Here is a 27,167-nt window from a genome sequence, read left to right as displayed (position 1 = left end):
AGAACACTCTCTCTATTCCTTACAGGACTTCGTGAAAATTACATAATAGTAAACATGAAAGTGCTTTAGCACTTAAAGAGTATCATGAAAGTTCAAAGTAGAATTAAAATAAGCCCTTGAATAACTAAAGCATGGGTAACTGTGGATAATCCCCATACTTTGTTTTCTAGTAAGTGTATAGGTTACCATGACATGCATCATTTACCTAAAATTGCAGTGAGGCAGAAACCACTTTTGATTGTTAACTTTTGCCTACTTTAACTACTCCCAGAGTTTCCAACCTAGTGAAGACTGGTAAGATAATTTTATGTTTTGTTTACCAAAACTTGCAATTAAATTTTTTTCAAAAGCCTAAGTAAATTAGTTTAATAAATTAATTTTTGTTATGTAATTTAGATTTTGTAAAAGATTTTATTTATCCTTTGCAGCTTCACTCATGTCTTTTAGTATATAGTTGATTCTTAGAGTAACTTAGAGCTTTCTTTGATACTTTGTTTGAACTTCCTTGTAACTAAACTTTTCATACTAATGGAAGAACAAGAACTGCCATTTCTTGAAAATAATTGGTTCCTAGTATTATCTAAGAGAAGGAAACTCTTCAGTTAGCCACTGACCAATGATTTTAAAAGTTAGAATGCTGGTTTCTTGCAGACACTATGAGAGTATTCAGATCTTAGGTAAATGCTGCATGCCAAATTTGGAGACCATTTTGTTTTATATGTCATGCTATTGAAACACAGTGCTGTAATCATCCTCAAAACATGGAAAGGGGATCCCCCGGGTGGCTCAGTGGTTTGGCACCTGCCTTTGGCCCAGGGCGCAATCCTGGAGTCCCGGGATCAAGTTCTGCGTCGGGCTCCCAGCATGGAGCCTGCTTCTCCCTTCCCCTGTGTGTGTCTCTGCCTCTCTCTCTCTCTCTTTCTCTCTCTATGTCTATGTCTATCATAAAATAAATAATTAATAAATCTTAAAAAAAAACACACACACATGGAAAGGCTACAGACTAGAGATGGATAAACGTCCTGATTTTTAAAAATGAGAAGCCAATAGATTTTACAAAATGTGGATTACCATTCTAAATCTATATAAAGCCTCTTCAGGTTGGCTTTTCTGTCTATGCAATCCAAAGTAACCCTTATAATTCCCTAAGATCACTCTGTTTTTTCTTCATAATTACTCAATACTCATTTTCTTGTTTTTTATTGTCTGTCTCTTTCACTAGACTCCGCTCCATGAGAGAGAATGTTGTCTATCCTTTTCAACCAATGTGTCTCCGGTATTTGAAGAATGCCTGGTGTATGATAAGTACTCAACATTAATCGAATGAATTGCAAGCTTGATACCAATTCCATGCAAGTTTGCCAATTATATTAAGAGGATGAGTCCCCCAGGACAAGATGAATTTACTGAGTCTACATGCCAAACTAACCTAAAGTCCTTTCATAGAGTTATCATGTTGTTTATCAGAATTATATAGTCTTGTGCATCTTGACCTCAGCAAAGTATTTGACTTTATTTCTCATAATGTCCTTACTTATAGCCAAGGTAGAAAATATGGAATAAATAAAAGTGCAAAAAAAGAGTTGTACCATGTGTGTATGGGCTAAAAAGCTCTGGAGTTTGTATTCATATCTGACTCTCTGGGCAGCACCTCTTATCAACACCACCAAGTCTTCCAAGTGATCTGTAAGTGTGAGGAAGACACCCCTTTCTAAAGATTGTAGTCATTCACCATTCAGTGTACATTTGTGGAGGATCTATTATGTGCTAAGCATGAATGAGGCCAACAACAGCTTACAGCCAGGCAAGGAGACAAACAGGTTGAGAAACAAGGGCTGAGGAAGATGTATGTACCTTAGGGTGATTATGGTTTGCTTTGGAAGACATCTCTGAGGTGACATTTTACCTGAAAATGAGGAAGAATAGGCTTTAACCATGTAAAAATAAAAGAGAGCAGTATGTGCATAGGCAATGAGATGAGAAATAGTGCTATGTTCAAGGAACTGGGGGGGGGGGGAATGACAATATGACTGAGACACTATCAAAAGATGAAATTGGAGAGGGGTGTAGCGAGATCATATAGGGCTTTGTACACTATGATTAGGACTTAGGGAAGCCTTTGAATAGTTGTAGTAGAATGGCTTAATCCAATTTATATTGGATATACTGGTGCTTTGTAAAAATGCTTTTGAAAAGGAGATGGTAGAGGCTGAAGGCAGAGGTTAATGAATGCAGTAGTTTAAGCAAGAGATGATGGCAGCCTGGACAAAAATGGAGGGAAAGGAGCAGATCTGTAACATGTTTGGAAGTAGAATTAGCATGACAGAGTGTGAAGAGTGAAGGAAAGGGAAAAACCAAAGATGTCACTAAAATTTCTGTGCAATAACTGAATACATTAATGGATGCTGACAGTAGTGAGGAAGTAAAAAACAAGTTTGGGGAGTTAATCTACACTTTTGTTTTACATGTGTTAAATTTAAGATTTCTGAGTTACTTCTGGAAATGTTAAATAAGTTATCTGAGTCTCGATCTCAGGTTAGATTATGGAGTCATCAGTATTGGGTAAAGCCATGGGACTAAATGAGATGACCTGGGGAGAAAGGAACCACAGAGAAAAGGATCCACATCTGAACCTTGGGACACGCCCCAGACTTAAAAATCCAACAGAGTAAGAACAACTACTAGAAGAATCAGGAGGAGGGTACAGTGAGATTAGGCCGGAAACCAAAAGAGTGGTTTCCTGGAAGCAAAGATAAGAGCCTTCTAAGGAAGGTCATTTGCTACTCATAGGTCGAGATGAGGATGGATCTGAAACCCACTGGAAGATTAAAGTCACGGATGACCTCAGTAGTAGTTTCAGTGGATCGATGGTGATGGAAATGTAAACCTGATTGGAGTGGGTGGGTTAAAGAGAGACAGTGAGTAGAGATGACAGCTCTTTCAAGACATTTTGCCATGAAGGGGAGCAGAAGTACTGGTAGCTAGAAAAGAACAGAAGGTCAAATGAGGGTTTTGTTTAGTTGGGGTTTTTTTGTTTGTTTAGTTTTGTAATAGAAATTAGATCATGTTCATATGCTAAAGAGAATAAGCCAGTAAAATGAAAGAAGGTGATGATGCAGCAGCAATAACAAGCAAAAATTGTGAAAGTGAACTCCTTGAGAAGGCAAGAGGGTTGAGCAGAGCACAAATGGAGGGGCTGGTCTCCGTTATAATAGGGGAAAATGCAGAGAATAGATGCACGTGGAGGTGGTTCGCTAGATTTAGTGGTGGGAAGATTAGGGGGTTTCCATTTAATTCCTTCTATTTTTCTCAGTGAAGTATGAGGCACAGAAATTAACTTGGCTGGTATATAGGAAATGTTAGAGTTTTGTTGTTTTTTTTTTTTTAAGATTTTATTTATTCATGAGAGACCGATTGAGAGAGAGATGCAGAGACACAGGCAGAGGGAGAAGCAGGCTCCATGCAGGGAACCTGACGTGGGACTCTCTCCCAGGTCTCCAGGACCAGGCCCTGGGCTGAAGGCGGCGCTAAACCGCTAAGCCACCCGGGCTGACCAGAAGTTTTAGAGGTTTAAGGAGAGAGAAGGTAGAAATGGTTGTCTTTGGGATGCCTGGGTGGCTCAGTGGTTGAGCATCTGCCTTCGGCCCAGGGCGTAATCCTGGAGTCTGAGAATCAAGTCCCGCTTTGGACTCCCTGCATGGAGCCTGCTTCTCCCTCTGCCTCTGTCTCTGCCTCTCTCTGTGTGTCTCTCATGAATAAATAAATAAAAATTTTAAAAAATGATTGTCTTTGAGAATGGCAGAGTGAATTACCGAGAGAATTGCAGGATTTCCAAGCAATTTTGAAAGCCCATTTGAGAATAGTAATTGTGAATTTATTTTTTTTTAATTTTTATTTATTTATGATAGTCACAGAGAGAGAGAGGCAGAGACATAGGCAGAGGGAGAAGCAGGCTCCATGCACCGGGAGCCCGATGTGGGATTCGATCCTGGGTCCCCAGGATCGCGCCCTGGGCCAAAGGCAGGCACCAAACCCCTGCGCCACCCAGGGATCCCAGTAATTGTGAATTTAAAGAGAGCTGGTTCACTATATATTTACTAACTGGAATTTGAATAAAAACTTTTTAAAAAAATAAATAAAAGAGAGCTACTTAACATAGTAAATTTTTTTCTCCAGCCAGGAACAACTATTCGGGAGCAGGTGTGAAGTATCAGAGAATGAAATATAAATAGGGTGGGTTTTTCTAGATGCTTAAAAGGAGGGTATAGGACAGGACTTTCAAGCTACTTGTGAAGAAATGATTATAGTGATGGACCATAGAATCCAAACTGGAGAAGAGGACAAAGGAAATAATGGAGTTAGGGGGGAAATAATCTGAGGGATGGGTCCCAATACAATTTTAAAAATATGTTTTAGTGAAAATGCTCAAGCAGGTGAACTGGAAAGATACTTTCCTTGGGAGTAAAAATGAAAAGGAGATAATATACCTATCCTACCTCCAGGCTGTAAGGTACAAAAGTTTGTGAGAACAAAAATGAAAAGCCTCCACTTAGAAGCGTAGCAGAAAAGGTGGTATCTTAATGGGTAGCCAGGATTCAATTACAGTTGACCCTTGAACAACATGGTTTGAACTGCACAAGTCCACTTACACATGGATTTTTTTCAGTATAGTACTGTAAATGTATTTTTTCATCTTTATGATTATCTTAATAACATTGTCTTTTCTCTAGCTTAGTATAAGAATATGGTATTTAATACAAATAACATACAAAATATGTGTTAGTCAACTGTTTATGTTATTGGTAAGACTTTCCATTCAATAGTAGGCTGTTAGTAGTTAAGTTTTGGGGAAGTCAAAAGTTATCTGTAGATTTTTGATGGTGTGAAGAGGTCTGTTTATGAGACGGTTGGTCTGTAGTTTTCTTGTAATGTCTGTGTCTGTGTCTGGTATTAGAGTAATGCTGGCCTCAAAGAATGAGTTAAATATTCCCTCAGTTTCTGTCTTCTGAAAGACTGCAGAAAATTGGTATAATATCTTCCTTAAATTTTGATAAGAATTCATCAATGAGGGCAGCCCGGGTGGCTCAGCGGTTTAGTGCCGCCTTCCGCCCAGGGCATGATCCTGGAGACCTGGGATCAAGTCCCGCATCGGGCTCCCTGCATGGAGCCTGCTTCTCCCTCTGCCTGTCTCTCTGTGTTCTCGTGAATAAATAAATGAAATCTTAAAAAAAAAAAAAAAAAAAAGAATTCATCAATGAACACATCTGGACCTAGGGCTTTCTATTTCAAAAGGATCTTAATATTTTGATTCAATTTCTTTTTTTTTTTATTCAATTTCTTTAATAAATACAGGCCTATTCTGATTCTGAGCTTTGGCAGATTGTATCAAGGAATTGGTTCCTTCCTTCCTTCCTTCCTTCCTTCCTTCCTTCCTTCCTCTCTTCCTTCCTTCCTTCCTTCCTTCCTTCCTTTCTTTCTTTCAAGTAATCTCTACGCCCAACATGGGGTTTGAACTCACCACCCCAAGATCAAGAGTTAGATGCTCTACCAACTAAGCCAGCCAGGCACCATGGAATTGGTTTATTTCACCTAAGTCATCAAACTTGTGTGCACAGTACTCCTTTATCATTATCCTTTTAATATCCATGGCATCTGTAGTGATGTCCCCTCTTTCATTTCTGATACTAGTAATTCGTGTTCTCTGTTTTTCTTAGGGTGGCTAGTGGCTTATTGGTCTTATTTCTTTTCAAAGAATCACCTTTTGTTTCTGTTTATTTTTTTCTGTTGATTTCCTGTTTTCAACTTCATTGGGTTTTTTTTCTTTTGGTTTTGGTTGGGCTCTAATTTTAATTGTTTCTTTTCTTCTATTTACTTTGGGTTTAATTTGTTCTCTTTCTAGTTTCTTAAGGTAGAAGCTTTGGTGGCTGATTTTAGATCTTCCTTCTTTTCTGATATATGTATTCAATTACATAAATTTCCCACTAAGTACTGTTTTTGTTGCCTCCCACAAATTTTAATAAGTTGTGTTTTCATTTTCATTTAGTTTACAATATTTTATCATTTCTCTTGAGATTTCTCTTTTGACCCATGCATTTTGTAGAAGTTTTTTAAATCTTCACATTTTTGGGATATTCTGTTGATCTATTATTGATTTCTAGTTTAATTCCATTGTGATCTGAGAGAAGACATTTTCTGACTTCTGTTCTTTTGAATTTGTTAAGATGTGTTTTATGGCCCAGAATCTGGTCTGTCTTGGTGAATGTTCCATGTGAGCTTGTGAAGAATATGTTTTCTCCTGTCACTGGACAAAGTAGTCTACAGAAGTCAATTATATCCAGTTGTCAATGATATTAATGAATTCGACTTCAACTATAAAAATGGATTCATCTGTTTCTCCTTGCAGTTCTACCAGTTTTTGCTTCATGTATTTTGACATTCAGATAATTCTCCTTTGTCTGAAGTCTGCTCTGTCTGAAATTAATATAGCTACTCTTTATTTTGATTAGTGTTAGCATGGTACATCTTTCTCCATTTATTTTTAATCTATGTGTTTCTTTATATTTAAAGTGCGTTTCTGGTAGGTAACATAGTTCAGTCTTGTTTTTTGATTTACTCTGACAGTCTCTTTTGACTGGTACATCTATATCAATGAGATCCAAAGTACTGATACAGTTGAATTAATATCTACCATATTTGTTATTGTTTTCTATATGTCGCTCTTGTTCTTTGTCCATATTTTTGTCTTCTACTCTTTTTTCTTCTTTTTGTTGTTTTAATTAATACTTTTATGATTCCAGGATGCCTGGGTGGCTCAGTGGTTGAGCCTTCAGCTCTGTGATCCTGGGGTCCTGAGATTGAGTCCCACATCATGCTCCCCACAGGGAGCCTGTTCCTCCCTCTGCCCATGTCTCTGCCCCTCTCTGTGTGTCTCTCATGAATAAATTTATAAAATCTTTTTAAAAACATAATTTTATGATTCCATTTTCTTTTTTTTATTCCATTTTCTTTCTTAGCATATCTATTTTACTTCTTTTTTACTTTTTTTTAAAATCAGATTTCTAATATATATTTATAGCTAACCCAAGTCCACTCTCACACAGCACTAGAATGCTTCAAAGATAGTGTAAATACCTTATAATAACAAAATAATCCTAAGTCCTTTCATTCCTTGTATTATTTACTGTCATTCATTTCACTTATATATAAGCATATATATAATATATACATAAGCATATATAAATCAAACACATTGTTGATATGTTTTGAAAAAACTGTTACCTGTTAGAGTAAGAAAAGTAAAAGCTTTTATTTTACCTTCATTTACTCTTTCTTCAGTTGCTCTTCCTTTCTTTATATAAATCTGAATTTCTGGCCAATATTTTCCTTCTCTCTGTTAATATTTCTTGTAAGGCAAGTCTGCTGGCAACAAATACATTCAATTTTTGTTTATCTGCGAAAGCCTTTATTTCTCCTTCACTTTTGAAGAGTAATGTCAAAGGTTACAGAATAAGTTAGTTATTTCTTTCAACACTTTTTGTTTCTGACTCTGCTCTTACTTTGCTCTTACTTATTCTGCTATTCCCATATGCATATGTTACACATTTTGTAGTTGTCCCACAGTTTTGGATATTCTGTTCTGAGTTATTGTTTTAGAGGGTTTTTTTTCCCCCAGTGTTTTCTGTTTGCTTTTCATTTCTGGAAGTTTCTACTGAGAAATCATTAAGTTCAAAGATTCTTTCCTCAGTCATGTCCAATCTATTAATAAGCCCATCAAAGGCATTCTTCCTTTCTGTACAGTGTATTTATCACTAGCGTTCCTTTTTGCTTCTTTCTTTGAATTTTCATCCCTCTGCTTACATCCCCTGGCTGTTCTTGCATGTTGTCTACTTTATCCATTAGGGTCTTTAGCATATTTGTCATAATTGTTTTTGAATTCCCAGTCTGATAATTCTAATATCCTTGCCATGCCTGGTTCTGCTGCTTATCCTGTCTCTTCAAATGATATTTTTTGCCTTTTGGTATGCCTTGCATTTTTTTCTTGAGAGCCAGAAATTATGCATTGGGTTAAAGGAACTATTGTAAATAGGACTTTAATAATGTCGCACTGAGGTGTGTGGGAGGTGGCAAATATTCCATAGTCCAATGATTAAGGCCTCCATCTTTAGTGAGCCGGTGCCTCTAGACTGGGAACTTAATAAGCATTTCTCAGTTTTTCTCTCCCCCTTCAGTGGGACAGGCTGGTGAGAGTGGGCTGGAATTGGGGAATTCCCTCCACCATGTTAGTTAGGCTCCGATAATATCCCATCAGATTAGGCTGTGGTTAACTAGTTTCCCCTGAGGGCAGGCCTTGTTAAGAAAAACCAGTACCAGCAGCTCCAGTGGCACAGCTGTTTAGCGCTGCTGCAGCCTGGAGTGTGATCCTGGAGACCTGGGATCGAGTCCCACATCAGGCTCCCTGCATGGAGCCTGCTTCTCCCTCTGCCTATGTCTCTGTTTCTCTCTCTGTCTCTATGAATAAATAAATAAAATACTTAAAAAGAAAAGAAAAACAGAGTACTCTCCATCTCCAAATGGTTTCCTTTTCCTCTCCCTCTGCCAGAAACACAGGAGATTTTTCTCTGATGTTTACTGTGAGAACGTGTTTGAGCTAGAGATAAAACTTACAAAAGTAGGGGGAGCCCTCTACAACTGGGTCCCCCTAGAGTTTTTAACTCAGACTTGGCCACTCTTGAGCCTCCAGCAATTCATCAATTACAGTGCTGGTTTTCCTGCCCCAACACTGATTCACGTGGAGGTTTCTTTTCATAAGTTTCTAACCTGGTAACTTGTGGTTCTCTGTAATTGCCTGTCAGTCTCTCCAGTTTGGGGGGCAGCAGTGTGTTCTATGACCTCACTTCTCCTATGGACTTGAGATTTGTTAATTTTTCAGTTTGTTCAGCTTTTCACTTGTTAGGACAGAGTGGCAATTTCCAAATTCCCTGTGTGCAGAACTAGAAATAGGAAGCAGCACAGATCTTTTTTTAAATGCAAAACAAAGAGAAAAGGGTAAAAGTCATAGGAGGCTGAAAGAGAAAGCAGAGAATGTGTAGAAATATTATTTGAAAAGCAAATGGCTAAGAATTCTCTCAAACTGACAAGAAACATCACGAAGGTCAATGAACCACAAACTAGGATACATTCAAAGAAAACTAAGCCTAGTATGTTATAGTAAACCTTCTGAAAACTAAATACAAAGAGAAAATCTGAAAAAGCAGCAGCTATAAGACTGATAGTTTACTTACCAACAGGAAACAAGAATGACATCTTTAAAATGCTGAAAGAAGGGGCAACTGGCTGGCCAGTTGGTGAAGCACACAACTCTTGAGCTCTGGGTTGTGATCACATTGGGTGTGAAGCCTACTTAAAAAATAAATAGGGTGGCTCAGCAGTTTAGCGCCGCCTTCAGCCCAGGGTGTGATCCTGGAGACCTAGGATCGAGTCCCACGTCGGGTTGTCTGCATGGAGCCTGTTTCTGCCTCTCTCTCTCTCTCTCTCTCTCTCTCTCTCTCGCTCTCTCTCTGTCTCTCATGAATGAATAAATAAAATATTTTAAAAATATAATTAATAAATAAATAAATAATAAATTGCTAAAAGAAAAGAACTGCTACTAGAATTCTATACCCAGCAAAAATACCTTTTACAATGAAGGTGAATTAAGACATTTTTTGACAACCCTCACCATGACCTACCAAAAACTCAGAATTCATTATCAGCAGACTCATCCTAAATGAAAAACCATAAGATATTATTCAAGCAACAGAAAATGATCCTACGTGGTACCAATAAAATGGAAAAGTTAAGATGGAAGGACATATTCCTATTGCCAATACAAAGGGGCACCTGGCTCAGTGGGTAAAACATGTGACTCTTGATCCCAGAGTTGTGGGTTCAAGCCCCCCATTGAGTGTGGAGCACTCAACAAAACAAAACAAAAAACTTTATTTAGAAAAGCAGCACAAGAAGAAACAAAATCTCAGTAGTTCTAGATCTATTAAAGAAATTGAACTTGTAATTTCAAACTACGCCACAAAGAAACCCCAATGCCCATATGGCTTCATCAGTGAATCTACCAAATATTTAAGAAAAAAATAATGGCATTCTTATACACTCTTTCAAAGTTCTTCCATATATTCCACAGTCTTGCCCAGCAACATCCTGACACCAAAAATTGACCCAATTCAGAAAGGATAATGACAGGCCAATCTCTTGGATGTGAAAACTCTTAAACTAAATATTAGCAATCTGAGTCCACCAACATGTGAAATAATCCAAATATCCTTCACCAGTAAAATGATGAATAAGGTGTGATGTATTCCACTTTAGAAATTACACAGTAATGAGCTGGATGATTCTCACAAACAATATTGAACAAAAACCATACACAAGATAATACTACAGTACAGACTCTGTTTATATAAAGTCCAAAAGCAGATAAAGTAAATCACTGGTATTATAATCAAATCTATCAAGAAGGATGAGGGGGTAAAGATTAAGGGGGCTTTGGAGGTTCTGGTAATGTTCTACTTCATGATTTGGATTCTGGCTCCATGTATATCTTCATTTTATGACAATTAGCCATGCTGTACATGTTTTGTATGTTCTACTTCAATAAAAGTACTGTTGAAAAAAAAAAAAAACATTCTGTCTCAATCTTGATGGCAGCATTAATCGTCTATTGTGGCCAGTCTGAACCTGACCAGTCTAAAAATAGAACTGCCATCCATATATAGGATAATACTCATCCTTGTGTTCATATGTAAGGGATACACAGCTACTTTGTCCTTCATATCCTTAAAGTAGAGTTAAGAAGAAGGAAAGTAGAGGAAATATAAATTCTGTTTCCACTTGAAACCATTTCATCTGTAACAGAATCCAAAAAAGTCGTGATAACTACTAGCTGAGAAATTCACTTATTTTAAATACCAAATCTGTAGAGCTAAACAAAAATTCTTGTCTACCAAAGCAAGCAAGATCAGTTTCCATGTATACAGTTCAACATTTCTCACAAATTTTCATGTTGTTTGGGTATCATTACAGGATAGAATTGTGCCTTAATTTATCCCTGAATGAACACTAATTTATCAATGACTTGTTTAAAAGCATCTTATAGGCAAGATGAGAAGAGCAGAAGATAACAGGGTAGGTAATAAAAGTGTTTGTATTTGTCAGTAAGTTTTCACTGAAAGAAATATTTGTAAAGTCCTACATTTACTTAATAACTTTGCTTTTTTAATGTATTCTCTTTAGTTCCTTACCACATTAACAGTAACTATTTTGATATCACCATGTCAAACAAGATCCTGTTTTCTGCTGCCTAAACGAAGATTAAAATGTTACCTTAAGAGTAAAATATTACATTAAAATGTAATATAAGACTTAAAAGCCATCCACTAGAAACAAAAAATGATAGCTACATTTTTATGTTACCTTTTCAATTCTAAAAACCAAAAAGTTCATGCAGAAGTGGGAGGTAGTGGGGATTTCCAGGGTGAGATGCACACTATCCATATAAAAGTTTTCAAATAAACCTATGATTCCTGCATTTGCATAATGTACTGTGTTTTCCCTTAGTACAAGTAAGTACAACTCATTGTCTGCTGATTACTTTTTAAAATCAGAAACATTTAACTTTACTAAATATTAAAATATCTTTTGCTTAAAATATAATTTTACATTTATTACATGTAACCAATATTTAATTGTACATGTGCTGGTAAATGTGAGGTTTCTTAAATCATAAGTTCTGTAAATAATGAATAACCTCTTAACTGTAATGTATGCATCCTTCACTGAAGAGATAAAAACAGTATTTGGAATAACTTCCATGTTCCTGGTATCATAATGCTGTTTTTATAGGAAAGATGACATCCTCAAGCCCATTTTAATGGATTTCATTAAATAGTATTCTACATTAATATTTATAAAATGTTTGAATTATGTGAGTGATAATTCTGTAAATATAGAAATAGAGTATTCAAAGAGTAGTGTTTTTTTTTTAATTAAGCTCTCTCTCTCTCTCTCTCTCTTTTTTTTTTTTTTTTGCTCGTAGATTTAATGTGTTAACATGGGCATTCTATTGTTCAAGTGCTTCCAAAACTAGCACACTCACCTCTGGGGCTTTCCAAGCAGAAGTTTAAGTCCTTTAATCTTTTTTGAGAAAAGTAGGGGGTAATGTTGGAAATGTGCCAGGAGCAAGCCTTGGTATTTCTCATGAAGTGCCACAGTGAAAGTACCCTCTCCACAAGTCAGTTCCTTGTAGTAAAATCCTAATCTCATCTGGCTTTCACATCATTACTTTTTCTAGAAAGCCTGTCACCACATTCCAGACACCAATAGTCCAGATAACTAAGTAAAGTTGTTAATTTCTCCTTTCACTTCTGCAACTCACCTGATTTTTAAAATCTGATGCTTAGTGAGACAGTATAATACTCCGGAGCCAGAAAGGCAAGGTTTGAATCCCAGTTCTCCCACTATTGGCAAGTGACCCTAAAGCAAGTTATTAACCACTCTGTGCCATCTGTAAAATGAGACTAATAATATTCCTTAAAAGGCTCTTGCAAGGATGACATAAATTTGCATGCTTAAGTATGCTATTATTGTCTTTCTAGAAAATTCTTTCACATATATAAATAAAATCATGTTTATGATTGTTTACAAACATGGGATGATATTACTCTGTAACTTGCTTCTTTTACTTAGTATATAATAGACATCTTTCCAAAACCACTTAATTTTCTTAAACAGCTGCATTATATTCTATACTACCAGATACTAGAATTTTTTCTACCATTCCTCCATTAACACATTTTTCAGGGCTCCTAAGTGGCTTATCAGTTAAGCATCTGCCTTCAGCTCAGGTCATGCATGATTCAGGGTCTAGGGATTGAGCCCCATGTCAGGCTCCTTGCCCAGAGGGGAGTCTGCTTCTCCCTCTGCCTCTCCCCCTGCTCATGCTCTCTTTCTCTCAAATAAATAAAATCTTTAAAAAAAAAAAAAAAACACATTTTTCTTCTTTTGTGATTTTACAAAAATGCTAAGGTAAATAAACACCCTTGTATGTCTCTATGTTTTGCTATATTAGAGTCCAAGACATGGAATTGCTGTTTCAAAGGATATTTGCACTTTTAATTTTTTTTATATCAACATTACCAGAGTGCTTTCCAAAAGCACAAAGGTAGCTGGGCAGGCTGCACAGTAGGGCTTGTTTACAAAGCCAAACAAGCAGTATGACTATAATGACACAAAGCTGGAGGGGGAGGGGGATGGAAGTATGCTGCTGTAGGTCCTTACACTATACATGAATGGGAGAACCGTATCCTGAAGGTGGACTGTGATAAGTTACAGATGCATATTATAAACCCAGAGCTAAAAACAAACAAACAAACCAGGTATATGAATTAAGCTAACAGTGGAGAGAAAATGGAATCCTAAAAAATACTCAATCCAAAAGAAGATGAAAATTTTGGAACAAACGGAAAACAAATAACAAGATAGTAGACAAATAACAAGATAGTAGATATGAAATTTCAACCATCTCTATAATCACATTAAATGTGAATGGTCTGAAAATTCCAGCCGAAAGGTAGAGACTGTCAAAATGGATAAAATGAAAAAGCAAGATCCAATTATATGCTGTCACTTTAAATAGATATAAATTTAAATTGAGGGTCCAGGACCCAGGGATGTGCCAGAGGGGGAGAGTCTGCACTCCCGAGGCTCTGGCCACGGCTTCCTTTACCTGGCGCCTTTTCTCACCTGGCCTTTGCCTACCTGACGCACCTCCCAAAACCACTGAAGAAACAGGGCAGCTGCTTTACCTTTCTTCTCCCTCCAATTGCCATCTCCATCTTCTTCCTCACCCTCCCAGCCCTTCTGTGATCCCAGGATGTGTCCTCCCCTTCCTAAATCTGACTCCTTCTGAGGAGTTTGTTTTGAACCTTTGAACATACCAATCAGCATCACACACCCTCAGCCCAAGGCTACCACATGGGACCAGGGTGCTAGGGGCTCGGAGGTGGGGTGGCACAGGCCTCAGTGGGGTCCAGCGTCCACCCTTTGGCCACTTCGTGGAGAGTGCACAGTAGAGAGGGAGTGGGGTATATTGGGTCCCTCCAGGCTGTCTCTCACAACTTCTGCCTCGGAATCCTTGGTAGTCTGTCAGTGGGAGATCCTTGTCACCATTCTCTTGCCTCCTCCAGCCCTGAAGAGCCCTGCAAGTCTCAGGCATCTCCAGCCAAGGTGGCCAGGCTGGTGTGCAGATGGGCGATGACTGCTAGGAACTCCATTGCATGGAACAGGTGTCCAGCCTGATGGCCAGATGCCAAGTGACACCTGGGGGAGGAGATGACTCCTTCAGGTGTTGGCAAGTATGGGCCAACAGCAGTGTTTGTACACTTGGAACCCAGCATCATTGGTGAAGTTTGCACCAGCACCTACGCCCAGCTCTTGCATCCCAGGCAAGGAAGATACTACCAATAACTATGGCGCAAGGCACTACACCATTGGCAAGGAGATCACTGATCTCACCTTGGACCAAATTCATGGACAAGGGCACAAATTATCAGGGCTTCTTGATTGTCCACAACTTTGGTAGAGGTACTGGTTCCGAGTTCAACTCCCTGCTGATGGAACGTCTCTGTCAATTATGGCAAGAAGTCCAAGCTAAAGTTCACTATTTACCCAGCCCCCCGGTTCCCACAGCTGTAGTTGGGCCCTACAACTCCATCCTCACCACCCACAGCACCTGGAGCACTCAGTTGCACCTTCATGGTAGAAACATCCCATCTATGACATCTATTGTGGAAACCTCAATTTCGAACGCGCAACCTACCCTAATCTACCTAAATAGGTTGATAAGTCGAATTGTGTCTTCCATCACTGCTTCCCTCAGATTTGATGGAGTCCTGAATGTTGATTTGACAGAATTTTAGACCAATCCAGTATCCTTGTTCTGGCATTTACTTCTCTCTGGCCACTTATGCCCATTATCTCTTCTGAGAAAGCTGACCATGAACAGCTTACTGTAGCAGAAACCACCGATGCAGGCTGTGAGCCAGCCAACCAGATGGTGAAATGTGCCCCCTGCGGCAGTAAATACATGGCATGCTGCCTGTTGTGCTATGGCAACAGGAGTCTCAGAGATGGTCAACATTGGTCAACATTGCCATTGCCACCATCAAGACCAAGTGTGCCAATTTGTGGACTAGCGCCACACTGGCTTCAAAGTTGGCATTAATTACCAGCCTCCCACTTTGGTACCTGGTAGCGATCTGGCTACCGTACAGTGAGCTGTGTGCATGCTGAGCAACATCACAGCCATTGCGGAGGCCTGGGCCTGACTGGACCACAAGGCTGATGTGATGTACGGCAAGCACGCCTTTGTTCACTGGTGTGTGGATGAGGGCATGGCCGAAGAGATTTTTCTGGGGCCCATGAGGACATGGCTGCCCTTGCAAAGGATTATGAGGAGGTTGGAGCAAGTGGTGCTCAGAGAGAGGATGAGGGTCTGCTGCAGTGTTACACTCTGTTGTCTTGGGACTGTCCTATTTCCATTGTCCTGTGAAGCTGTCCATTGTGGTCCTAACTTGTCAAAAAAAGTGATGTTTCTTTTTTAATTATGATTATCAAGGGGATTATTAAATCATTTCTTGATTACACATGATAATGGATGATACACAAGCTTTAATCCCATCTATAATTTTATCTGATGCCGTAATTCAATTTAGATACATCGCATAGCATGTGCCAACAATTATATTCATAACCAAATAAACTCCATGACTTTGCTTGGGTGACCCTTTTAATGGTAAACTACAGGACCCAACACAACTACACCAAGGTTTGTGGACACAATGGCTTCTGGGCCCAAGCAGGTTGCAAGTAAATTTCTAATAGAGCCTGGCATCTCCAGAGGAAGCTAACTCACACTGTTGGAGTTTACCAAGATGACTTCAAGTGGACCAACTTTACACAGCACATTTTTTAAAAGATACATGTACTCAGTGTCATGATTCAACTATTATATTTAGCAATTAACAGCATGGGTGCAAAAAAGAATCTACCTAAAGCCGTTTGTTGCAATGCTTTACATTTTCCATGGAACAGAAACTCAACCTGTTGTACAATTACTCACAAATACAGTCCTCGAGTTTGTGGCCCATACACATGAGTATCGTCTAAAACATGTCTTCTTTGTAGCAGGTCGGCCCTGCCTCCACTGTTCTTGGCTGAATTCACAAACCTGTTATAATCTGTATGTAGCCTCCCATCACCTCTCTGGCTCTCCTCTCCTGCTAAGCTTTGCTTCCTGGCAGTAATGAAAACCCCTGCCACTTCCATAGCTGCTGCTGCTGCTGCTGCTGGAACCACCATAGCCACCTTGGTTTCGTGGTTTGGCAAAGTATTGGCCTCTACCGCCATAGAGGCCAGAGCTCCTACCTCCGTAATTTCCTCCTTTCAAGGGTCCAAAATTTGAAGACTGATTGTTGTAATTGCCAAAAGGATGCCTTCTGCCACTTCCAAAATTGCTTCCAAGATCACCAAATCCATTATGGCCATTCCCACTGCCACCATATCTGCCACCACCTCAACTGCCACCAAAGCCACCTCACCCACTGAAGTTCCCTCCATGACCAACGTTGTCATCTCCACCAAACCACCAAAGTTTCCAGAACCACTTCCACCTCTTTGGCTGGATGAAGCACTAGCCACCTCTTGCTTAGATATGGCTTTCCTTACTTCACAGTTGTGCCATTCACAGTATGGGGTTTGTGAATGACAATCTGGTCTATAGAGTCACGGTCATCAAATGTTACAAAGCAAAGCCTCTCTTCTTGCCACCGCCTCAGTCATGATTTCAATCACTTCAAGTTTCCCTTACTGGTCAAAATAATCTCTTAGCTGGTGTTCTTCAGTGTCTTCTTTAATGCCACCAAAAAAAAATCTTTTTACAGTTAGGTGGGCACCAGGGCTTTAAGAATCTTCTCTTGAGACCACCTTCCTTTGGTTGCACAACTCTTCCACTCTCCTGTGTGGCCTTGCTCGTGTAGCTGCATCCACTTCCACCACAGTGGCATACCTGACCAACAACCCAAAGCTTCTGGAGCACTTGGGGTTTGGATCTCTCATGACCACATGGTCTGTAAGCATTCCCCATTGCTCAGAATGGCTTCTCAGACTCTCATCCATTGTTTCAAAGCTAAACCTGCCATGAAGAGCTCCCACAGCTGTGCAGGCTGTCCGGGAGACTCTGACTGAGGCATGATGTCAGTGGGAGAGGAGACTTTAATAATGCTTTAATAATAATTATATATATATATATATATATATATATATATATATATTCTAAATGAAAGAAAAAAAAAATGAGACATGTAAATGCTATTCATAGGAAAGGCGAAATGGCTATATAATTAATATCAAAGTAGACTTCAAGGCCCAAAGTTTTATCGTGGATCAAGGAGGACATGTAATAATGATGAAAAGTCAATTCATCAAGAAGACATAATAACCGAGATGTTTATGCCTCTAATCTGAGCTTCAAAAACATGGTGGGGGTGGGGTAGAGATTGAGAACCAAAGGAAAAAATAAACCCACAGTTGTTGTAAATTTCCAGTTTTCTCAGAACAAGTAGACAGAAGGATATTTCAAAAGATTCGATCTAATTGACGTTTGAAACCCACTTCAGGGCAGCCCGGGTGGCTCAGAGGTTTAGCGCCTGCCTTCGGCCCACGGCGTGATCCTGGGGTCTTGTGATCGAGTCCCATGTCGGGTTCCCTGCATGGAGCCTACCTCTCCCTCCGCCTGTGTCTCTGCCTCTCTCTCTCTCACACACATAAATAAATAAATAAATAAATAAATAAATAAATAAATAAATAAACAAACAAACAAACAAATAAATCTAAAAAAAACCAAAACCACTTCACTCCAACGGTGGAAGATCATATGGAATATTCAGTAGGATACACCATGCCCTGGGCCAAAGGTAAGGCAAGTAGATAGTTCTGGCTCTCAAGAAACTTGAAACAGAACTTTCTGACATCGGACAAGTATTTTCCCTCAAAAGTTATCTGTTCAAAGGAGCGGGTGTATGTGTGCGTCCAGCATCGGCCTAGAATGTGGGGAAAGATAGTCTCCTAAGCGAGGAATAGCAGCGGCCAGAGCAGCAGGTGCAGTGCGCCGGGCAGGGGCGGCCTCTACATCAGGAGACGGACGCGGGAGGCCGGCGGCCCGGAGGGGGCAGGGACGCGGACTGGGTGGCGGCCGGCGGCCGGGGGGTGGGGGGCAGGGACGGAGACGGGGTGGGGCAGGGACGGAGACGGGGTGGGGCAGGGACGGAGACGGGGTGGCGGCCGGCGGCCCGGAGGGGGCAGGGACGGGGACGGGGACGGGGACGGGGTGGCGGCCCGGAGGGGGCAGGGACGGGGATGGGGACGGGGTGGCGGCCAGAGGCGTGGAGAGGACAGGGACAGGGACAGGGACAGGGACGGGGACGGGGACGGGGACGGGGTGGCGGCCGGGGGGACGGGCAGGGACGGGGACGGGGTGGCGGCCAGAGGCGTGGAGAGGACAGGGACGGGGACGGGGACGGGGACGGGGACGGGGTGGCCGGCGGCCGCAGGGGTCCCGGAGGAGAGGCGAGCCGGGCGCGCTGCGGGCGGGAAACGTTGGGAGGAGGAGTGCAGGAAGCGTGCAGCGCGGTGCGTCGTGGTGCCCTTCGCCCAGTGGTCCCCGAAATCCCCAACGAAGATCCTCTTCTGGTTCATCCCCGGGAGGAGGGCGGGGGCGTCCACCCTTGCCGGGCGGGCCGGCTCCAGCAGCGCGCGGGCTCCGGGCGGCCCGGGACGGAGGGGGCCGCACAGCGGTCGGTGCCCGCGAGCGTGAGCCGTCGGGCCCCGGCGCCGGCCGAGAGCCCGGGGTGGGGAGCTGCGGGCTGGGGCGGAGCCACGCAGCCCGGGACCGAGGGCGCGCGCCCCGCGCTCGGGCACCACCTGGCGGGCGCGGCCGGGTCGGGCCGGAGGGGGCGCTGCGCGGGGGGGGCGGGGCCGGGGCGGGGCCGGGGCGGGGCCGGGGCGGGGCCGAGGCGGGGGCGGGGCCGGGACCCCGAGGTCCCAGACGGCGGCGCAGCCGGGCCGCAGAGGCCGCAGAGCGCGGCGCCCGCCCGCCCGCCCCCGCGCCATGGCCCCGCGCGCCCGGCGGCGCCGCCCGCTGCCCGCGCTGCTGACGCTGTGCGCGCTGCTCTGCCCGCTGCAGGTAAGCGCCCCCCGCCCCCCGCTGCCCGCCCGCCTCCTCGGGAGCTCGCGGAGGGACCCGCACGGAGGAGCGGAGGCGGGTCCGCGGCTCGGACGGTGCAGGCGGTTGGGGCCGGGAGCGGGCTCCCCGCGACCCCGGGGGCGGGCTCTGAGGCCGGCGCCCGGGCCGGCGTCTAGAGCCCCTCGGGGGCCTGGGCCGACGGGGTTAGGGCCACGGCTTGCCCCTGGAAACACTGATGCCTGCGGACGGAGCGCTGTTTGCAGGGGAGCAACCACGGCGCAGGGGTGCTGCAGGCGGGCGCGGAGCCCGAATCTCAGGCCGCCCGGCCCCGGGGCTGGGGCTGGGGCTGGGGCGGGTCGGGACGGGTCGGGGTGGCAGCGTGCGCCCGGGGCCCGGCCCATCCTCCCGGCCGGCCCTCCGGGGGCTCCCCGGGCCGGGATGCACCTGGGGCTCCCCGCGGGCCCCCGCCCCTGCCCGGGGAGCGCTGCGTGACCTCAGGGCGCCCGAAGACCGACGTCCTCTCGATCCTTGCTGCCGTCGGGTTTTCTCAGGGATTCCTGTACCACCGGCGACGCAGGCTGGCCTGGGTTTCCTGTGCTCGGGGGAGAGCTGCAGGCAGCAAACCCGGACCGCGGGCGCCCCGAAGGCCTCGTGCGCTTGCAAGTTCCTCAGAGGGAAGAGTACGTGGTGGCGGTTTTCTCGGTCTGGGCAGTTTCAGATTTCCCTTGTGTGTCACAGGCCGAGGCTGCTGTCCTGGGCTGCACAGAATGGCCCAGAAGCCCGGGAAGACGGTGGAGCTGGTGCAGCTGTGTTGGGGGGGACAGAAGTGTGGGGGCCGCGCAGCCCACCTAGCGTCAACTCCTTGACGAAGATAACAGGAATGAGCTGTAGGCTGGAGCAGGAGACTCTCCTGAAGAAGCTTCATTCCATTCGGTTCCCTCGAGTGTGGGTTTCCTAGCGTGGTTGAGGGAAAAGAAGGCGGAAGAACTTCACGGAATATTTCATTCCGAGCACGCGGGGGTGTTGCTTAATGAGGGGCTGGGCAGGTGGGACAGGGTGCCAGCGCACTGAACTACAAGCCGGGGCTCCAGGGAACGGTCAGGCCGCCCGAGGAAAACCGACCCGCTCTGCAGTTCCAAGAAAGCATCTCACGCTGCTGTTGCCAACACTATATGCACCCACGTATTCTTGGCACGCACTAGGTTCTAATACTAACAGCAAGTGCCACCAAAACAGGTTTATTTTTCAGAGAGAGCTTCCAGCGAGGGCTGTTTCCCCTCCCTTTCCCTTTTGGCCACTCCAGTTATATGCACTTTTGAATCATAACCTAAACAGGAAACAAATGATACTGTGACAGTTCTAATCAAAGGGTAGAATGTTCGTGTCCAGTGGGAGCCCGTGGAAATCCATTCATTCTGAAAGGTGGAGCCTGGTGCTGTAGCCGCGGCAGGTGATACTGTGGTAGCTGCAGGTGTCATTACGGCTTCTTTGGCCTACCTCTTCTCCTCATTCAAAACAACAACAACAACAACAACAACAATCGCATTGGCAGTCCATTGGTGTTACTCGGCCAAGGCTTGAAGCACTGCTTAGTGAGAGGCAGTGGGTATTGGCTTTTGTAAAATCGCTGGCCAAACCAGCTTCTAGAAAGTGCTTTATCTGTGAGTATTGTATTTTGCGTTTCATTTACATACTGGTGAATAGATTGAAGTGTCCCTGGAAGGCTGTGAGTTTTGCCTTTTAAATCATTTCTGTGATTAGATCTCTGTCTGCCTGTATCTGTGAGGGAATTTGTTTTCAGACATAAGAAGAGTATTTGCCCACAGATAAAGAACATTTTATGTTTTTTATGTTGATAGTTCTGCTGTTTATTCCAAGTAAGAAAATCTAGAAGCTCGCTGTTTTCGTTAAGGTAATTGATGAGATGTAGCCACGGTTGTCTCCGGTTTTTCAAGACCTGAGGGCAGATTCATTGAGACCCAGGCCAATAAACATTTATGGTCTATGACACAGTGCTAGTAAGAAACAGGACGGAGGCGACTGTGTCTTCACAGGCCACAGTCTAGTTGGAGGACTAGATGGGTGAACCTGTAATAATAATAAAGCAGCATGTGATGACGGGAAGGGGGGCAGCTGGTGCAGAGGGAAGGAAGTAATGAGTACAGCTAGAGCAATCAGGGTGGACTTCTGGAGGAAGAGGCTTTTTCTGAACTTTGCAGCAGGGGTAAGAAATCAAGGGTCAGAGAGGGACTGATTCCAAGAGGCTGTTGGGGAAAGAAAGCTTTCTAGTCAGAGGGTGGTGTGAGTGGTTCAGACCTAAAGGCATCTTGGAAAAACAACTCCCCCCCCCCAAAAAAAAAAGAAAAGAAAAACCAAACCCACTTTTTAAAAATGACTTTACAGATGGTAATTCAGGAAAACCCACAACAGACAGGACATTAAACATTTACAGTTTTTGAGATAACGCTTGTATGGCCCTTGCTGAGGGGGTAAGGTAGACTGATCAGAGTCAGATAAGCCACAGGGCCCTGGAAAAGCCTACAGGGAGACCCCACAGAGGAAATCCCCTAGAGTGGAGCTCCAGGCTGTAGGATAGACACCTGCACGCTGTCTTCCTGGCCCCCTCCCATCCTAGAGAGAAGACCTGGCTATATGTTAATACCGTGTTTAGAGAACCACAGACATGTACACCCACGGTCCTATTGTCCATTCTGTTGATAACAAGTGTTTCCAATGCCTCCCCTGTTACTTCCTTCCCACTAATTCCCACCCCCCCAAAAAATGACAAATCTGGGATATAAACACATTCTCCGTGTTGATAAGGAAATATGAGCTTGCTTTTTCAGTTATCTACCAGAAATTTTTACACCAGGAAAACTGAAACAATAAAGGTGTATCTTTGAAGGTCAATAAATCAGTGTTTTATGAGGCCATGAAAAGGGGAGTTCCAGACCAGGGCCTCCTTTGCAGAGAGTGTTGTGTTAAGAAGGCGCCGTGTGAACTTTATCTGCCGTGTCAGTATTAAAATTTCCCTCATCATATTTTCCTATTTCTGAAGTACAGGGAAAATGGTATTACTGGTTTTCTCACACAGTGTGGCCAATGGTCTAGGAATGTTGTCTGGGCCATCTTTGTGTCGTTTTGGGTTTTGTCTTGTTTTGCTGATACGGGTCCACACCCTAATCGGCTCTACAGGTGATTCACTCTCAAGGGCACTGGCCCTCCTGGCCAGGTGGCCACCCTAGACAACCTGTGGCCTGTCTGCTTCTTCCTGCAGCATCCTGACCCCAGCCCACAAGGGAAGCACGCCCTACTGGGCACACAGCAACCTGACCTCACCTTCCTGCATCCAGAGCTGGCCCGCAGGGGGCAGGTGCCCTCCAGGCACCGTTATGGTCTCCACCTGGTTGGTGGGAAGGTCATTCACTTTCTCTGTTTTCCTGTGCTTGCAGAGAGTGAGCTTCCTGTAGGATCCACCGCTAGGAACTCACTTCATTCTTTCTGCCCCAAAACACTGAGCCTGAAGAAACCAAGACAGAGACTCAGCAAAACAAAAGACTTGGTCCGTCTAAAGTTCTTAGTGAGCTTTTGAGGTTGAGCCCCGAGTGGGCGGTGAGTGAGATTACACACAACCCCATATCTCTGTCCTCATTCTGAGAGACGCTCTGTTTCCTGCCAGCGAGACCGACCTGCCCAGTGCCCCTGGCCGGCTTCCCCTCTGTCTCCGAAGTCAAGGGCTGGCTGGTGCTGCTGCTGTTCTGCTGTTCTCACGGCAGCACCCCCGTCAGCAGATTGAAGCACATTCTTCATGGATGTGTGCTGATAACCTGATACCTGCATTTGCTCTGTGGGCCCCCTCCTCTTTCAGCCTCTGATGTCTGGGGCTGCAGGACGGGGAACTCGATAGTGAGAAATAACCCTGAATCTCTGTTCATTTATTTCAACAAAGTGTGCACCTACTCCAGCATGTGGGACACTCTGCAAGGAGCTGAGGAGGCAGAGACCAGGGGCACAGCACTCCCCCCATCCCGCCCCCCACCCCCGTCTTCAAGAGGTGCCCAGTCTAGACCTCCTCGCCAAGGATTAGAGGAAGAGACCTATTTCCTGGGAAGATTTTCCAAGGGTGGTGGGCACCCAGGATGAGGAATGCTTTAACCTGCCTGAAAGAATATTTCCTCCTTCCTTACTGTTCACTTGTGAGGTCTAAAGCATGGAAGGAGGGCCAAGAGGCCAGCATTTGGGCTGGTGGTGCAAAGGTGGGCTGGTGCCAGGACACGTAACAGTGCAGGGCCTCTAAAAAGTCCAGCGTTCCCGGATTCCCAAGGGCTTGTGGGGAGAGGGAGGCACAGCCAGCCCTCAAGGGCCTTACATGCAAGCAGAATTAGTTTAGATTTTATCTTGCTGCATTGTGGGCTGGGAGAGAGGGGTCATGATCAGATTTGGACCCCGGGGGTGGGTCCAGGGGGCAGTAAGGAGGCCACTGCCCTGGTTTGGGGGAAGAGCTAGTAAAGGCTCGAATCAGGTCGGTGTAGTGGCAAGAGAAAGGAGAAGCCAAGTGCAGGAGTGATTTCAGAGCCAGCCGAGTTATGCTAGGTGCCCACAATGCAGGGGCAAAGGATGTGGTTGGACCTATTAACTAAAAAAAAAAAAAAAAAAAAAAAAAAGATGTGATTGATGTCAGAGTAAAACAGCTGACCGTTTGAATTGTGTTTCTCAGAGTTCTTTAAGGAGATCTTTGTCTCTGGTTCAAGTAAAGAAGGACTTTTTCCTGAGCAAACGATAAAGGAGGATGAGGGCAGCCCCCGTGGTCCAGCGGTTTAGCGCCGCCTTCAGCCCAGGGTGTGATCCTGGAGATCCAGGATCGAGTCCCACCTCAGGCTACCTGCATGGGGCCTGCTTCTCCCTCTGCCTGTGTCTCTGCCTCTCTCTCTCTCTGTGTGTCTCTCATGAATAGATAGATAAAAAAATCTTAAAAAAATAAAATAAAATAAATAAAGGAGGATGAATCTTAGGCCACGGAATCCCAGCTGCTTTGGATTATTTTACTGTGAGGCAGAGACAAAGTTCTTCACACCCCAAAGAGGTAAACAAGCTAAGAGCCCCAAGGCACTGGGATCCACAGGAAATTTCTGTGCTCTGGAATTTAGAGCCATTTCCTGACCTAAAGGTGTCTTTGAATCAGAAGTTCAGGATGTAGGCAGAAAGTAAAACTCTAAAGAGAGATAAGCAGCAAGAGATCCCAGAGGGTCCATCATTGCAGCAGGTGTGACCTGACCCTCGGTCTTCCCACGCTGGCAACAAATATGTCCCCTGCCCCCAGATAGAAGCAGTGTTTACCTTGGAACATGGCTCAGCAAACCCTTTTCGCTCGCACAAAACACATTTTCCTGGTGGATTGCTAGTGCCTAGGAGGAGCGTTTCCCCTTCTCTCTGCCCAGCTCCCTTGTGCCTCCCCCACCCCCCAAAAAAATCTAGCCCAGCAGGTGACACGGAGGCCCGTCTGGCACAAGCACAGTCAGAAAGCTGCCAGGTTTCAAAGTGGAAGGAAGAAGTAACTGCAAAAACTATCCTTCCAGTTTATCAGAGTAATAATAACTTATTACATTTCCTGTTCACTGTTGAGAGTGCAAGAGCCACTTCCTCCCGCCATCAGAAATTTGAAGACTTTCCATTAAAAATGAGGAAGAAAAACTCTCTAACTTTTCGTGAATGTGATGGTTAAACCTGGCAAGTGGGAAGAGCGGACTGTGGCATTGCGTAAATCCTACTAAGCCCGGCAGTATTTGCACGTGTGGGTTCCCATGACACCCACTTCCCTTAGGTATTGATTTAAAATATATATATATATTTGTTACTCTTTGTAATGCAGTTAGCAGCAAACTTAAAAGCGTGTATCCTTCGGTAACACAAAGAGCTGCCAAGCCTGTATCCAGTTAAAAGAAACCTGTAAAGAGCCCTTCCGTCCTCTCAACTTTGTACCCAAGATATAAAGGCAGCGACACACAGAAAACCTTCACGGTGATTGAGAATCTGTTCCATTTTAAAACATACTAGAGATTATTCACATCCGCCTTTGCCAATCCAATTCACTGTTGTTAATTCCCGATATCAGGAACTTCCCTATAGCAGACCTAAATCCAGTATGTCACAATTTGACCCCATTTCCTCAAATTTGTTCTTTCGTAGGGGGTAAAGATCAGTTGGCCAGTGTTCTTTATTTTAATGTTTCCATTGTTGAAGATTGTTACCCGCAACTTCCCTCTGCCCTGAGTTATTCATTCTGGTTCCTTTAACCTCTCTGTCAGCTTTTTTCCTTTCAATTCAGTGGATCCTGATTTTTGTACTTGCTGGCAAAAGCCACAGACACGCAAACAAAAGGCCAGAAGACCCCGTGGGACGCATCCCAGTTCCACCACGCTGTCTGGGACCCGGGAAGCTCCCCATCTCGCAGGGGAGATGAGACATGAAGGTCTGCACTCCTGGCAGTTAGGAGGGTCTAAAGCCCTACAAAAAAGAAGAGCAGGCAAGGTGGCCAGGAGCGCAGGGCTGGGCCCGAGGGACCCTAGTGGAGTGACCCTTGTCCTGGAAGGGCAGAGATGTTTCTGAGCGCAGACAGCAGGGGAAGGGGCGGGGGTGGGCACAAGCAGGGCATGCAGGGGGAAACTGAGCCCAGTCCTCTTGTGTGGAGTCCAGGGCTGGCTGGAGAGCCCAGGAAAGGATCAGGCGGCTTGGGAGTGGAGGGGATGTGTGAGCAGATCTCCGGAGCTGGGATCTACCTTGTGGAGAGGTGGTCCCTGGGTCCAGCATCCACACCACCTGGAAACTTGTTAGAAACGCACATCCCCAGGCCCTACCCCATGTCTCCCGAATCAGAAACTCTGGAGGTAGGGCCCAGCGGTTGGGTTTAACAGTGTCTCCAGGGGGTTCCGATGCACCAGGAAGCTTGGGAATCACTGCTGCAGACCATGGAATTCCCTAGAAAGGTTTTGAGCTCAGCTCTAAGTTAATAGTATATGACTGGTTGTATTAAAGACACCTGCCGTTTCTTGATGCCATCCGGTGTGCCAGACACATGCTCGGGGCTTTACATAGATTATCTCTAATCCTCACTCCACTTTTGCCGGGAGGAAGAGGAGAATGAGGCCCAGGGAGGCCCCAGTTGCACAGCTCAGGCTGTGCAGGCTAGAACGCCTCCGGAGGGTCCCCTCCAGCCGTGTGGCCTGGCCACCCCCGCCCTCGGGGAAAGTGCCTGTACAGTCAGCTGTGTGACACGGTGGGGTCTGGAGCAAGACCCTCCAGGAGTGGTGGCACAGAAGCAAGCTTTCTAGTGTTTGGGAAAATCCCATAAGCAGTCTGCAAGTGTGCTTGAGGATGTATGCTCCTAAGGCCTTTCCTTTATTAACTGCTGTTTCACAAAAAGAAAGATGCTGTGATTTTAAGGCCAGTCAAGTTTAAAGCAGGCACCCTGAGTACCCAGCACAGGGTCCGTGGGCCAGTTGATCCCTGACTCAGGAGGAAAAGAAATGTGATATATTGAATCACCTCGGCCACTTCCTAAAGCAAAGGCATCTCTGACTCCTCTGTGCCTCCCCCACCCCCAGAAATAAACCGTACGAGAGCCCTGCTCCTGCACCTGCCAGTTCACGGTCCCGTGTGTGGCCCCCTCCTACCACCTGTCGGGCTCTGTGTGGATGAGACATCCTGTATGCCTCAGGATGACTAATGACAGTGAATCTGGGGACTCCTCTCTCGCTCCAATTTTGATGCCTACCATGGCATGAATCTAACTCCTTCCTGTTATGACTTTTTTAGTACCGTAAAAGTCACTGCCCTAAGTGGTAGGAGAAAGGGGGTCAAAACGGACGTAGCCTCCGGT

General features: G+C 44.6%; 2 protein-coding genes and 1 pseudogene across 2 annotated transcripts in view; all 3 read left to right on the top strand.

The window, feature by feature from the left end:
• RELCH (RAB11 binding and LisH domain, coiled-coil and HEAT repeat containing) overlaps positions 1-1,582 on the top strand; it is a 110,436-nt gene extending 108,854 nt beyond the window's left edge. The window contains exon 30 of the mRNA XM_025422112.3: positions 1,223-1,582. Within this exon, the coding sequence (XP_025277897.3) occupies positions 1,223-1,319 (97 nt within the window). The 3' untranslated portion in view covers positions 1,320-1,582. The remainder of the gene's footprint in view (positions 1-1,222) is intronic.
• A 9,572-nt stretch (positions 1,583-11,154) lies between these two features.
• On the top strand, positions 11,155-14,969 carry LOC112645660 (tubulin alpha-1C chain-like; annotated as a pseudogene).
• Positions 14,970-19,213: 4,244 nt separating this feature from the next.
• Positions 19,214-27,167, top strand: part of TNFRSF11A (TNF receptor superfamily member 11a) — a gene marked incomplete at its 3' end in the record, with an annotated part of 53,009 nt that continues 45,055 nt past the window's right edge. The window contains exon 1 of the mRNA XM_049112268.1: positions 19,214-19,291. The remainder of the gene's footprint in view (positions 19,292-27,167) is intronic.

The sequence above is a fragment of the Canis lupus genome, chromosome 1 (assembly GCF_003254725.2).
Source record: "Canis lupus dingo isolate Sandy chromosome 1, ASM325472v2, whole genome shotgun sequence".
Classification (NCBI taxonomy): domain Eukaryota; kingdom Metazoa; phylum Chordata; class Mammalia; order Carnivora; family Canidae; genus Canis; species Canis lupus.
This window is presented reverse-complemented; position numbering and strand designations above follow the sequence as displayed.